The 15,565-nt window shown below is 40.4% G+C and overlaps 1 protein-coding gene across 1 annotated transcript; it reads left to right on the forward strand.

Annotated features, from left to right (window-relative positions):
* Window positions 1-373: 373 nt before the first annotated feature.
* LOC306783519 (ly6/PLAUR domain-containing protein 1-like) lies at window positions 374-12,288 on the forward strand. The gene is made up of 3 exons (XM_079277212.1): window positions 374-490; window positions 2,739-2,870; window positions 12,017-12,288. The coding sequence occupies exons 1-3, from the start codon at window positions 442-444 to the stop codon at window positions 12,256-12,258; spliced, it is 423 nt and encodes a 140-aa protein (XP_079133338.1). The 5' UTR covers window positions 374-441; the 3' UTR covers window positions 12,259-12,288.
* Window positions 12,289-15,565: the final 3,277 nt, after the last annotated feature.

The following is a 15,565-nucleotide window of genomic DNA, read 5'->3' on the forward strand; positions in this document are numbered from 1 at the left end:
AAACTTATTTTCTGCATGAATCCCAAATCCAATCGGAAATCCAGTGGGATTCACTGGCTTTTTGTGGAATTTACTGACTGGCCTACAAAAATACATGTCTGCACCAATGGAGAAACCAGTTCATTGCAGTAGCAGCGAATGGGATTTTTCACGGACTTAAATAGAAATAAAAAATAAACATGACATAATGCTAGATGCCCACAGTAGTAATAATGATAATATACAGAAAGATAGCACATTGGAGGTTCATTTTCCATCGCTGTCATAACAGTGACTTTTTGGATCACGTGGTACACAATACAGCCGAGCGCGTGCGTCAGCTGCGGATAGGGGTGAAGCGTCGGCTCGCCATGCCAGGCTGCCAGCTGCTCTGTCTCCGCGCCTCAGACCCGGCGATCATCCGCCTCTCATGTTTTTGCTCCGACTCCCACTAAGCGGACCATGCGGCTGTTCACCGTCTCAACTTTGCTCCTGTTTTTCCTCAGCTCAGGTAAGGACGCACAGCTTCTCTTTCGACACACTTCACGGGATTAAAGTCCGATTTGCAGACAATCGTTAAACAGTAAAAACTTATAGTTCTTTTTTTTGGAGAGAGAGCGCGCACAGCTTGGAGCGATGCGCGCTGATCCATCGTTGCCTTTTTTCAAAGTTGAACAGATTTTCTGATCTGTGGCTCTTTATGATGAGGGAAAACTTGAATGCACTGCGATTAAAGTATCGATTGCCACATATTTATTATTGACACCCATAGGAGATTGTTGTCGCTTAAAGCTTGGTGTGGCACGCGCTCATTTGCGCCTGAAACGATCTAGGTAAGTTTTCATAGAGGCTGCATCAACAATGTTGAAACCATCGACTCCAGTTCAAACAGTGATATGTCTCCCTGAGTTTTACCTCTTCTTCATCACCAATTGCGCCAGACTATTTCATCAGTCTGGGGCAGGGGCGGAGGTAGAGATTTTAGTTGAGTATAAATGAATTACAATAAATGTAGTGGAGTAAAACTTACAATATAGTTCATTGTGAAACGTGGTGGAGTGAATAAGATAACATGGAAATACCCAAGAACAAGTACCTTCACTGTACTCATGTAAATGTAGCTACTTCGTCACATTCTATCACCGAAAATATTTATCATAACTTCCACTATTACGTCTATTAATCAAATCTCCTGTTCAATGCATGTCCACTGCCAGCCAAAGTTTTACAGATATTGACCAACGGTAAAATATGAAGTTTGATCATTTTGTCCTTCGCAATGCCAACAATATGTTTAAATCTGCAGCAAATGCAATATTCATTCTCATTTCTGATGTATGTGGTTGTAGAAGCCCCTTATCAGTTTTTAAATGTTAAAAGATGCTGGGAACTGGTCTTTTGAAACATAAATAACGAAAGATTATAAACCAAAACATTTGAATTGTCAATGTGGTCTGAATAAATTGATGGGTCAATGCATTTGTGACTTGAGGGCATCCCGACTGGTTCATGAAAAACTGTTCAGTCATTCAGATAAATCATTCAATAAAGCATGTTCACTATCAGTATATCAGTTTTTCAGTAGAAAATACTGAGATATCGAAGATCAAAGCCAGGCGTGATGAAATGTTGCGACAACATGTTGCCAAAATAAATGTACCGCCAGCAGCTCCAATGCAGCTGAACAATGGAGCATGTATGTCACATCAATTTGAGATGGTCGGAGTGCAAGGAACCAAAAGTCAGAATGTTCAAGAAAATGCAAACTGAGTTTCACTTAGAGATGAAACAAAAAATAAATGGAGCATGTCAATGAAAAATTAGTAAGTGTTGTGGCTGATGGTGGAGACCTAACCTGCTGAAAATGATCATGAAAATACAAGGATTAAATAATTAGGGGAGAAACATATGACCAAATATATGACCAAAAAACTTCTAATACATAGACAGAGACCAATTCTTTTTTATTACAAGTTCTCTGAAATTGTATGTTTAAATATGCAAAGTCGGCAATATTTTATTAAATATGTGCTCATTTGCATACATTTCCAGAACAAAATCTGAACACTGGATAAAGCCAGGTTCAAAATTATTGTTCAGTTTTGTTGACATGTTAGAGTCAAAGGTTCAGAGGGAATTTGGATATCTCATCACTCATAAATCAGAAAATATACAGTAATGTCAACAGCCATAAATTAGGCTATGAATGATGAACAAACTTTTCAGTAAAAATCTTCAGAATATCGATAGGAGTGCAACTGGAAAGTTTGTCTATACGTAAGCGCTACTGGGGTGGATATTTTGACTCAGTTTGGGAAAAAACTCATTTTGAGAAAACTGAATTCAAAGAAATGTATTGTATAATTCCATACATTTTGAACATTCTATAGGTGAATAGTGTAAAAAATGTAAAAAATGTAACTAATAGATATCATCAAACTTCCATAGATGATTACCTGCACTAAGACAATTATTTGTTCAAGGTTTGTTAAATTCGATGGTTAAATATGCAATAAGTCATTATCAAATGCTAACTTTGGGTGAATTTAGGCAAAATCGACAGGTGCAAATGGACAAAGAAGTAAAATAAACACCTACTTTTGTATTTGGGATGTTTTCTTTCCACTAGTGTGAGAGAAGACACGTTATCAAAGGAAAATAGAGCAAAATCGCAAAATTGACTAGTGCATGAAAAACAATGTTTTTGCCTGGGGTTACTCCCCAATGTGTGTGTGTGTGTGTACGTGTCTGTGTTGCAGGGATGGCTCTGCAGATCAAGTGCTATCAGTGTGAGGAGATGACACACGACTGCTCCACGCCAGAGTTCATAGTCAACTGCACTGTGAACGTGCAGGACATGTGCCAGAAGGAGGTTCTGGTGAAGGATGACGGTAAGTCGCGTCACTAAGCGTGTTCCTCCTCTCTGCTGTCATAAATAAGTGTGTTTTCATCTGAGGATATATCAGAGCAGAACAGGCTCCTGTAGAATATGGACCGATTGGCCTCAATCCAAGTAAAGCGGATTTGATTTTGGTGGTGACATGGATCTGGGAGGATCTGAAGAATTCTCTTTGTTGTTGTCATGAAATCGATACAGCTTAAAACTGAAGTGATAGCAGGTATGTCCGCGCGTGGAAAGCTATTTAGTGTTGTGTCATCTGTTCGTTTGGTTTGTATGCGTTGTGCAGTCACACCCTCTGTTCATTGTAGTGCTCAGACACGAATATTTAAAAAAAAAAAAAGGATGTTTTGAAATGGAGCAAAGGAAACAGTTTGTCTGGCCTGTTTGAAATGCCCTTTAACACAAAGACAAAGAAGGAGGGCGGGCTCTCCAGCATGCTCAGCCAGAAGCCAGGCTCTCCGCTGTGAGCGGAAATCGAACTGATCTGAGGTTAGCACGGACACGCGCCTCAGTGCTCTGTCATTTAAAGAATGAAAGTCTCAGCTGCAGGCAGGTCAGTATTTGAAATAGAAGTCATGAATATAAACTATTCCATTTCCATCTGAGGAGAAAATCTACCAGCCCATGCTGTGCATGAAATGGCAGGTGTGTGTCCTTTGTGTTTGTCCAGGCATCGGTATTGGTGGATATGTTGGCCAATAAGCTGCAATGATGATGTTTTTTATGTGAATTCGGAGATTTAAGTAACCTGGGGTGCACGGTGGGGCAATATTTAAAAATGTTCCAACCAGACAAGGTCAAACCAATTTTTCCGCAGGTAAAAAAAACTCTGAACACAACAGACAAACAATGTTAGTAACTAGCTGTTGGCCATAATGAATCTCTTTCTCATAGCAAAACAGAGTTAGATTTCACTCTATGAAGGTTGCTAAAGGCTTTAAATGTGAAACAAGCGTATACATGTGTGCAGAAACATGACCAAAGTAATGCTTAGGTTGCTCTGTGTCTCCTGGATGTGTAAATAGGCAACTGTGTGTTTTTACATTAGTAAGGTGACAAGATGTCAAAGCTTTCAGCGTGATGCGCTGCCCTCACACGGCAAATTTGATTACTTTAAAGCAAAGTCTGGGGCGCAGTCCTTAGGATAGATGGCCTTGGACCATTAACGTCTGGAATTGTATTGCAATTCATCTGTTAGATTTGGAATTATTTGAAACAAATATTGATAGCACAACATTTTGACCTACTGGTGAAAAGTCAGAGGATAGCCAAGGTCAGTATTATCATTCTCTGGGCTCCCCTGTCTGTACAAAATCATATTGCAACCAATCCAATAGTTGTCACAGAAATATAGCTATGAACATGGTGTCTGTCAAATGAGGCTGTGGGAAGCTAATATTCACCTGTAGCTTTGCTTTGCTTCATGTTGTTGATTGCAGAAGGGCAGTTTTGAATGCTTTACGAGATCAATGGACGAGATTTCCATTGTGCTGTGAGCTTTTTGCTGCACGTTTTCTCTATTTTCCATTTCGGGGCTTTTTACTAAACGTTGCATGTGTTGTCAAATTGATGAAGATGTTGCTGATTCTTCATTTACTTACGCTGTGTCTACTTGTTTTCTTAATTGGCAGGTGTGTTGAGCTCTCAGGGCCACCATATTTACATTCATTCAATCACATTCAGCAAAGATTCATAACCTCGGTGCAGGCAGGTTGTAATATCTTTCCAAAACAATCCGTGCACATCTGGACCTCTGCTTTAATTGTGTTAACAGACTTTTAGGTAAGGATCATCAAGCCTTTGATTTTGCAATGAAATGCTGGATCTTCAGTAATGAATAATGTGTCACATCCCTATTTACTGCAGGTGGTCAGAACCCAGACACTAAGGGTCACTCTTATGTCACAGGTCGACTTCATTTTCACACCCACCGAAAATTGTGGGTCATTTTCTCCCCTCTCTCTAGTGCTGATGAGCAAAAGCAATAAGCTCCTGTCTTTGGAAATGAGGCTCCCAATCCAAAGGGCAGGCCCACCGCACTATAGAGTCGACAGTTCTTTAATAAGAAAATCTCCGCATGAACGCTCACGTACGTCCCAGCCTTTATATTCCAGCGTTATCATCATTGCTGGTCTGCATGAAAAGGAGGCTGGAGAAATTCAACTGAAACCACGTTCACAATTGCACTCCCACCTCTGTGCAATGTGCCAATGTGATAACAATGAAAATCAGTGACGATGTTTGATTCTTCCTAAGTATACTTGCCCTGTGATTGCCTCTATGAGCCTTCGCCTTAACATGCAGCAGTATAATGTAGATGTAAAGGAAGCAGAATGGCTTACGTACGTCCTCAATTGGGCTATGTGTCGTGTAAGATTAGTCCGTCTGCATCAGGAAAGCGTTAAACATCATAGCAAGGACTAGCCCAGAACTTTATGGTGAGAAGGCTTACAAATAACTCAAGAAAAGTACTCGAGCATCAAGATGCTGAAATCTAAAATCGTTGTGATACTGTACAGAACCATCTGCCAGCTGCAAAAACTTGCTTTCAAGTAAATGTTTAATGTCACACAGATGAATGTGTCACAGTTGCTGTCTGTCGCCGCGGTGTGCCTTAGTCTCTCCCACGATTTGACTTCACAGTGAAAATACATAATTATCACAGCATCCACAGAGGCAGCAGGCTTAGTGGAGCAGTGATGACGAAACAGATAGATGTTTTCATTCCTTTCAGATTGCACTGAAAGGGAGTCTGAAAAGGAAACAGTAGGGGCTGGTGTGTCACAGAGCAGCTTGTTTTGCAGGTGACGCTGATGATTATACTGTATTTGCTGTGATGTCTCTAGTTAACTACAGATTTAAGCAAAGTGAAGCTTTGATGGGCCATCTGTGCTGCTTCAAGTGGCAGTGGTTCAATGCCTGAAATCAAGAAGGACAATTTGAATTGTTTGATTGCTTAAACGAAAAGACTGCCAACAAAAATATCAAGCATGCATGCTGATCAGGAGATGAAGCAGAGAAAGGCCGTTCCGACCTAACAGGAGGAGGCGATGAGGTTTCGCAATGACCCTGTCGATACATCGGGGGTTGGGGTCCATCAGACAGTATCACTCCTCGGAACGTCCCAGCATCCAGCTTTAAGATGTTTAAAAATGGTTCCAGAAGACTGATGCACAGTCACTCGCCCGGTTCCGATTATGTAACAGCAACCAGTGACGTTGTCCCATCTGGTGCCACACTGACTGTCTGCTGCTCTTCATGTTAAACAGCCGAAGAGACCACAGAACAGCGAGAAGGACGGAGGCGAGCGGCTGCACTCCTGATTTCATGGCTTATCTTAATTAGCTTTCACAAAAGTTAATTTTCCGTATCAGGGAAAGGGGAAATGAGAATGTGGTTAGTCACAGTATGTTACATTTATTTGGTTAAATAGAGCGACTGTGGATGGCTGCAGAGGTTTGTTTGCTTGTGTGATTCGGGCGGATGTCTTGTGGTTTAGCAGTGTTTGCTCTGGATGCTCAAGGTTTTTTCAACCGTAGGTTTCTTTGCTAAAGTGTGCAATTAATTCAGAGCTGAAGTATTGTTTCACTGGCAAAGAGACCGTATGCATGTAACGGGTGGAAACTGAACACGGAAGTTTATTTTGAAAAGACAATATGCATGTGATGAGTGGAAGTTCGTGAAACGTCCCAAAATTGATGCTAGAGGGGTACCTTTATAGTTTAAAGCGCACCGGTCCCTGCTGGTCACTGACCCCTAGCATCGGTATTTGACGAGTTGGGAGTGAGAATGTGTGTGTCAGACATGTATTTATTTATTCAAACGGGGGCTTTAGCAGCAAAAACAATTCACTTCAATGGAGTTGCGTGGAATGGCGAGATCAGCAGATACACTTGCATGGATTAAGGTAAATCTTTGGGAATATTTTCTATTGGGTTCAACTTTGGTTAAAATTACAAAATTTTTACCATTGACCATCGAACCGTCCTGACAATGCTGACCTTTAAAAGATCAAAGAGCTGGAGAATCCAAAACTTAATATGGTATCTTATTAGCTGTGTTGATGGTAGAAATAAGTCTTTTTAAATAACCTTTGTGAACTTTGCAATAGCTGTGTTCCGCTTTTCCCCCTTATTCCCGTTTTGGGTTTGTGTAACATATTTGTGCTGCTGTTGTGGCCTGTCTTGTAAATGAGCTTTCTATCTAAAGAGAACTTCCTGGTTACATAAAAGGTCATCAAAGGAAATTACAAGTGAATAAATTCACAAGTGCTCAGAACTTGATGACTTTCATTTTGAGAAACTCAAATATACCTGCTAACAATTTCAATGTCCCAACTGACCATTCATCTGGATGACATCTTTATGTTGGCTCACATAACAACTGCCATATAAATTCACTGCTCAAGTCAAGTTTGAGTTAAAGGGATAATAAAGCCAACAGAGCAGACTGAGACATGTCTGACATGTTTGTGTCAAGGGCAGTCCAGTTACAAAGAAGAAATGTGTGTTGAAGAACCAATTATGATTTCTACTCTCATTAACTAACTCTACATAACTATTAGGAACCAAATGCTTGTCCTATTCTTTGCCTTTTCTCAAAACCACAGAAGTGCAATCAGTGTCATTTGATTTATTTGGTTAAAATCTCATTTCGAAGGGCAATCAAAGGTTCTCCAGACTCTCGGACATATTGGACTGCTCACTCGTCCCTGTGCAGCCGACCATGCTGATTCTCATTAGACTACATTTCTCAGAGCGCTCCAAAGTTGATAAGAAATCTCACCCTTTCTCCCATGAATTCACTCAACAGCATAAGATAGATTAAAGTGATAAATCTTCGAATCCCTGCGCAGAAATTAAATGAAATCCCCCCCCCGAAGCACTTCAAACAGTAGAAAGTGAGTGTTTTCCTGTTGTGCTGTCTGAGATTCCTTTTGGTGATAATTGCTCAACAAATGCAACACTGCACTGCATATATTCTCCATGCCCATAGTTGGTGTATAAGGAATACATCCACCATGTACCAGGGTGGTGTTTGTGTGTATTTGTCCTGTATTTCAATTAGAGCAGGTCTCTTGGCAATACTGACATAAAATATTAGACCGTTAACAACATAATTACAAATTAGGACCTTTTACAGTTGATGATAATCGATAATATACAATAATAGACTTGTACTTTTTCTCTTTAACGTTTCCATTAATGAGAATATCAGATATCAGTTCCCAGACCTGCAATAACCAAAATAAATATGTTGTACCGTTGTATCAGAGCACAGAGTGAGCACTGCTGAGAAGTTAAGATAGAGGGTTTCACGAGCAGCAGGTGAGCTCCCTCTCACAGTGTTATCATTTAAAGTGCTGCACTGTCTGGACACATTTATCTGCCGGGACAGCTGCAGTCTATTGGTGGATGTGCTGTGAAAGTAATATTTCAGGTTGGCAGTGCATCGTTATCTACACCCTTTGGAGGAGTTCTCGAGTGGAAAGTACAGCCACTGAAAATGATTTTGTTAAGCATGCACATAGGGACGCAATCAGAAATATTTGGATATTAAGATGTAAATTAAAGTATCATTAAACTTTTACATGATTTAAGCAGATGTTTACTGATGAACACATGTTTAAAAGCAGAGGTCTACTCAGCCAGAACTTGTGTAAGGGAGCAATTAAGCCTTTGATTCCAACGCGTTAATTGCTTAATAGGCTGGAATTATTTATCATTATTTGCATGCAACTGAACACAATACCCATACTGTAGTACTGTAAAGAACACAACAGATAGATTTGCCTAAATACACCCACAGAGGGCAGCAATATGTACGCCAAATGTAAACATGGAACTTTGATCTCTCCTAAACTCTGACACTAATCTGGTCCTCGGCACTTTGGCCTGAAGAGTGGGAGCTACACTTCAACATCTGCTTGTTGTTTTGTTTTCCAACAGCAATGCTTATTCCTAACATTGTTCAGTTGTTGGTAATGAGCTAATGCGTTTTATGACTGTAGATACAGAAGTTTAGCCTCAGGCGCTCATAATCTGGACAGAATAAAAACTAGAATCAGGTGAAATCAGTGAAGGCAGTGCGATAAAAGTACGTTTTAAGATTAGATTTGAAAGTAACCACTGACTCAGCCTTGGGACCCCCTTAGTCTTCAGCCGAGAGACTGGAGCAGATAGACGGACCCTGCTCCGTGGATCTCAAAGTGTGCCTCGGGCTGTACGGGGATAAAATAATTTAGTTATAATCAGTAGTCAGACCATTAGTGCCTTGTAAGTATTGTTTTAAAAAAAACTTGAACTCTAATCCAAAACGTGCTGTAAGTCAGTGTAAAAAGGTTAAACCCAAGATGATGTGTTTGAATCGCTTTACTTTAGTTAAAAGCCTGTCAGCTGAGTTCTGTACTGTCTGTAGCCAGTCTACAGTTTTTATGTGAAAAGGTTTAGTAATGTTCTGTTCAAAGTTTAATGACAGTCAAACAAGATTCCGAGATTCCTAGCAACAGCTTACACACATTCACTCCTGTAAAGAACTCAGCATACTGAGGTCAGTGGTCTTAATGGGGACATACCGCTGTGTGTCATCAGCATAACAGTGGAAGGAAACTCCATGTCTACGAATAATATCGCCGAATGGGAGCATATGAAAAGAGAATAAAATTGATTCCAAGATTTGACCCTTGAGGTACCTCAGCAAACGGTAGTGTCTGATAACAACATATGGTTGCTATCAGACACATAGATTTTTCTGTCAGAAAGACATGGTTTGATCTAACTCAGTACATACCCGATACACCCAGCCATTGCCTCAGTCTGATAAAATGCTGTGATCGATGGTGTCAAAAGCAGCACTCAAAATCAAGCAATACAAGAATGGAACAGCATCATTGGGTCACTTGTCATGTGTGAATTTAAGGGGAATCTCTGTGCTGGGACAATGCTTACATTTTAGGATAAGAGGTTTTCCCAACTGACACCAACAAAGCTCTGTTCTATTGAAAATAAATCTGCGCAAAAGTGAATGTGTTAGTGTTCTGTGTAGTTTGGTCGAAGACAAATCACAAAATACTCTAAAAGCATATTTAGAGCCATTTCCAGTGACTGCATGACTTATCACCATGCAGCTATAATCCACATCCCAATGAAGTTTAGTTCGGGAGCCGGTGAATTTATGAGACCTTCAGCTGTGAACATTTCATTTGTGCACTAAAGCATGGATGTACTTGAAAAGCTTGTTGGAACAAGCTGTTTGTGAGAATAGTGGAGGGAAACGTTAACATTTGGCTGACATTTTGTTTTCAAACGAGCACATAAACTTCCAATAACCCTCGTGATGTGTCCCTCCTCGCTCCACTTGAGTGCAACACATATACAGCCATAGTAACACCCAGAGTACTGCATGTTCATTTAAATTGTGCGTGCTCCCATTTCTTATGCAAATATCACTGGAGTTCCCAGAAGGTGTTGTTGGAAACATTGTGTCAAATGTTGCAAGGATGTTGGAAGGAAATGTCCCATCTTCCCACAAAGCCTGGAGAATTAAACCTGACGCACACCGTGTTTATATCTCTAATTTTAGCCGTCACACTCTTAAAGGATGGCAGACACTTCCGAGGATCTCTGTCATTTCATGCTCAAACCTAAAAATGTCCATTGTAGGAAAATCCTGTGGTCATAAATGGCTGCATAATCTGTTGCTTTTTTATCTCGAGCAGTAATTGGAAAATAGCGAGAGCCGATAACACGGGCAGTCAGTGTAAAATGAGGTGCAGTAAAAGTGGGATGAGCCACTGACAGGGAACACGGATTTGATGGCTTTTCTCACCTCAAACAATCACTTACCATATGATCATATTCGCTCCATTCTTTTTATACCTTTCATAGTTTTTAAGTTGTTGGCCACCAAATTAAAGTTTCTACATCAGTGTGTATTGAAGAACCTTAAAAGTGGCTGAATGAGTAGATGACATCACAACTATCTCTCTCTCTTCAGCTCTTATTGACACTTCAACTGTTTACAGTGCAGACACTTTGAATGACATGTCAACTGCTTTCAGCCTCTACAAATCAACTGACACCATTTTTACTCAACTGAAACTCTTCTAGTGATATTTTAGCAGTTGTCACAGCTGGCACTTTCATCACTTACGCTTACCCTTTAAATGTTACTTCAACTGCTTTAGTGTTTACATACAAAGTGACACCTCAGCTGTGGGGGCAAAAAAAAATGATAAATGCTTTCAGCGATTACTAGAGATGCACCGATCATGAGGCTGCCGTTAGAGACCGGACAGTTTTTTTCGCATTAGTGATCAAACTTTATTTTCTTTAAAAAATGTCGTATTTTCTGGTTCCTAGAAATGTATTTTAGTTGTTCTAAAAAATATCTAAACTTCTTTTTGTATTATAGCCACATTGCTACTGTGCACACTATGTGAAATGAGCAACATAAACATATTGTTTCCAATAAAAAGGAGCTCAAGCACAAACCTACCCAGTCCAGCTTTTAACTAATTAAAAGCCAAAAGCCTGATGTCTGACTGCTGCTTGAGAAGTTCAGCGGTCTTTCATTGCTTTCAGAATTCATTAGCAGGAGCTGTGATGTCTTAAACAAAAGGGAAGATTTGGAGCAGAGACTCGTAGCAGATTGATGCCAATTACTTTCTATAAAACGAACTATCCAGAAAATCACAGGGCTGCCATTTAGCATTGTTGGTTCCATTGGGCGAAGGTTTTCTTCTTTAAAGTTCCTCTGGATATGTATAAACACAGTAAGAAGAGAAGTCGCACCCACTGAGAGCACCAGTTAAAAAGCAAGAAAGGCTGTTTTCCCTCATTCGTGGACTAATTGTACTCGACACTGTGGCAATTTTATGCAAATCGTGAGTAGAACGAAGTGACTACAAAAGGAACATTAGCCCAATTATCCAGAGATGTTTCCCTTTAAGTTGGGTCCCTCTTGGTGAAAGAATACATGCTATTTAAACCCTAATTACATGCCTCAATCACACTGTTTTTGTCTTTGTCCCCCCCCCTCTCTCTCTCTCTCTCTCTCTCTCTCACACACACACACACACTCACACCCTCTAATCACTCTCATTACCAGCCTAATGCATTTCTTTCCTTATTTCAGGGATACACTATCGCAAGTCCTGCGCCTCGTCGGGAGCCTGTCTTATCGCCTCGTCTGGTTACCAGCAGTTCTGCAGCGGCAAGCTCCACTCAGTGTGCATCACCTGCTGCAACACACCGCTGTGTAATGGACCGCGGCAGAAGAAACGACCCCAACCGTCGGCGGCCATTACCCTGACCACGCCGCAGCTCCCCGTGTTTTCTCTCTACGTTTTCCTCCTACTGTCCTCCACACTGTGCTGACAGACCTTCACACGCTGAGTTAGCATGTGTTTTGACAGAGAAGACAACACGGACTGGAACTGTACTAACTAACTGAGACAGTGAGGAATACATACTGCGAAATGTATATTCTTTGAGCAGGGAAAAGTTTGCACAGCACTTGTTCTCTGGTTTTCCATTCTGTCGCAGCTTGCCTCCAAATGTCATTTCGGGAATTTGTTTTTATCATCACGCGTGCCATGTCACAAACATGGTCGCGGTGCAGCTACAAGGGCACGTGGTTATAAGGTGAGGTGGAGGACATGGAACAGCTTCTGGCTATTTTGTTGGGCAGCAGGTGGCTCATTCGCATCTGTCTTTGTTTACGTGCACTACAAGGTCAAATACGACATATTGCAGGAAAAATAGTAAGTTCAGATTCATCATTTATTCTCTGAGCCTGAAGAAAATCTCTACAGAATATATAACGCTGTAATTTATTCGAGATCAATACCCTTACCTGGGACAATCACAGATTCTTCTTGTATTGACAAAATGAAAAAGACAATGTATGATATGTATGACAATGACACTGTTCAATGGTTCGGTGCAGTCTGGAAAAAAGGTATTTGATGAAGAAAATCACACATGCTAGTCATCATGTTCAAGCCCTAAAGCCCTAAAGCCCCTCACACATACAACATCTCATCAGTGAGGCCATGAAAAAGTTCTATCCAGAAACGTTCCTCCACTAGTTCCTCCACAACCATTTCTGTCTGCTCACAACAATTGTACATAGAGCTGCAAGAGCATGTTGAAATACATAAACCCTTTTTTCAAACGACTTACCACATATTCTTTGCATTTATAATGACTAGAACCGTTTGCATTGAGGTTGAGCAGCAGTAGTACAGTGAGTGTGTGGTACGATAAGGGGCATCTAGACTGCTGATGGACTTTGAAGAAAGAGTTCTGAAGTTACCCCAAAAGTTATGCTCGTTCCCTAAGATCAGGGAATATGTTGCATGGTAAGGCGTCAGTATGCATACCATGTCAGAGATTATTTCAGAGCCAAATATATTATGAGCGAAAAGCCATTGGTGTTGTCCATCTGAATGGAATATTCCGTTGCTTTTGCAGTGGTTGAGTTGTTGGTTTTGAGGTGACCTGAACCTTAAAGGTACCCTGTGGAGTTTTGAGGATGTGTCCTGGAGTTCTAACAAACATGAATGCATTTTTACAGCCAATATTTTGAGATCTGCATGACCAACGACCAGCTTACTGTCGTCTTCTGCCTCATCTTTGCTGATGCATTGCTAAGTATCTTATGGCTCAGTGCCTCCAGCTGTCAGTGAGTGCAATAACATGAAGCCACAGGACTTCATATTGCCTGCCCGACATGAATATATTAAGAGAACTGATTACAAATTTGTCCTAAGATGGCCACCAGGTTTATATTATGCTCATTGTATGAGACACTGTTCTCCCATAAAAAACGCCCCAAAACAACACACATTTACAAAAGAAATGACAGCGCCCTCCAGCAGCAAACAAAGAAGTCAGGTGACGTTGTTGTAGAGCAGTGTTTTCCCAACTTTTTCTTCTGGGGACCCACTTTTTAATAATGACAAACAATCGTGACCTAACTCACAATAGGCCTCATCTGTAAATCGTGAGAAGAATCCCATTTTTGCATGAATGAATGTTCCTTGTTCCTGCCATTTCCGCATCATTTTATATTGTCTTGAATAAGTAAACCAGCCATATGTTTGATAAATCTCAACTTCATTTTAAGCATGTGTGATCGAAAACATATTTTCTTCGTCTTCTTCTATAAATGACCAAATAAATGCATTCAGGCAGAGTAAATGGCATTATTTACATTCTCTCTTATGAGCTAAACAACATACATTTAGATGGCGTTCATGTTTCATTGCTCTTATCAGTTTAAAAAAACTTTAATTACACGAGACCTTCATTCGATTTAATATAAGTAGGCTACAACTATTAGAACAGTATGTTCAGGCTCCTTCGTGTGGCTCAAAGGTGTACTGCAGATATACATGTTAAATATATGACTACGGGAGAAATTCAGCTAATATATTTGGCGACCCTGATAAAATCTCCTGTGACCCACCTGTGGGTCCCGAACCAGTCTTTTATAGAGCAACAAAACATTTGAACACAGGCGATTGCTGGTCCTTTGCCATTTTCTACCAAGAAGCATTGCTTTCTTTTATCCACAACCTCAATCGTTTCCTTATCCTAACCACATGTGTATTACTGTAACCATGATGACAAATATACACTTAGTGAAGTTATTTTAACTGCAAAAGAAATTCCCTATTCTTTATCAAGTACAATTTTAAACGCAAACCATGATCTTTCCCTAGATATAACCTTTTTGTGTACAACCCTAACCAACCCTTAGCCAAAGCCTCGTCTCACCATAAAACTGTTTTATTCGTATAACAGTCATTTGAAACTGCTGATAGGGCTGTCAGAGCACAAAATGCTTCTGCACGTTGTTCTAGAGATCAACTTGTCATACTGTCACTCTTAAATGTGTAAAAAATGAACTGTCGGACAACAACATCACAACTTAATTTTTATGTCAGCCAATTTACTAACATGAGGATATTAATGTCATCGGGACATGAAAGTTGAAAGGACATTCAATACATAGAAAACCACAGTTTGTTCCAATGAAAGTTGGATGAGACAAAAAGATGTATTGGTTACTTGGGCACGTGCATTTTGGGGGGCATTGAGCCTAATGAGGGACATAAAGGCTAAAATGCTAATAATGAGAGTCCTTTTGTGACGAATGTAAGGAAAAGTATTCTTGGCCGAATGTCAACTGACCTGCTATTGCAACTGTGGCCACTAAGCTAGAATCACCTTACAGCTCAGTGCTGTTCCTAGGGGCCTTGTTAAGCACTGCACATGTGCAATCATCTGCAGTCAACATGAAAGTACAATGAGTGTTATGAGTGTACGTGTGTCCTCATGGGATGTTTGCCCACCAGATGCAAACATCCAAAAGGAGCCGCACTGGTGGTCAAAAGCTCTGCTGGGTACCTTTAACTTTAACTCAAGCTGTGAGGGCTTAACTGAATATTTCAACGTTTGTAAAATCATTTTCTGACTTGATAACAATTTCTTCCAGAGTCCCATCAAACTTCCTATCATGCCAAATTGTCATCTGAGCTTGATCTCTGAATTACATTTCTACTTAACTTGCTGTGTTAACTGTGTGTAAGGAATTTCTCTTTATTTGTTTCTGATGGCACAGCACAAGCAGGTGTAATTGTACTGTTCATTGTGTTGCATTAAATTGTACAACACA

This window comes from Melanostigma gelatinosum, assembly GCF_949748355.1.
Source record: "Melanostigma gelatinosum genome assembly, chromosome: 10".
Taxonomy (NCBI): domain Eukaryota; kingdom Metazoa; phylum Chordata; class Actinopteri; order Perciformes; family Zoarcidae; genus Melanostigma; species Melanostigma gelatinosum.

Bases quoted from the DNA above. Each gene is read 5' to 3' on its own strand.
- LOC306783519 (XM_079277212.1), top strand. From the start codon at position 442: ATGCGGCTGTTCACCGTCTCAACTTTGCTCCTGTTTTTCCTCAGCTCA. The intron at 491-2,738 runs GTAAGGACGCAC...TCTGTGTTGCAG, and splicing joins CCTGTTTTTCCTCAGCTCAG to GGATGGCTCTGCAGATCAAG. The intron at 2,871-12,016 runs GTAAGTCGCGTC...TCCTTATTTCAG, and splicing joins GGTTCTGGTGAAGGATGACG to GGATACACTATCGCAAGTCC.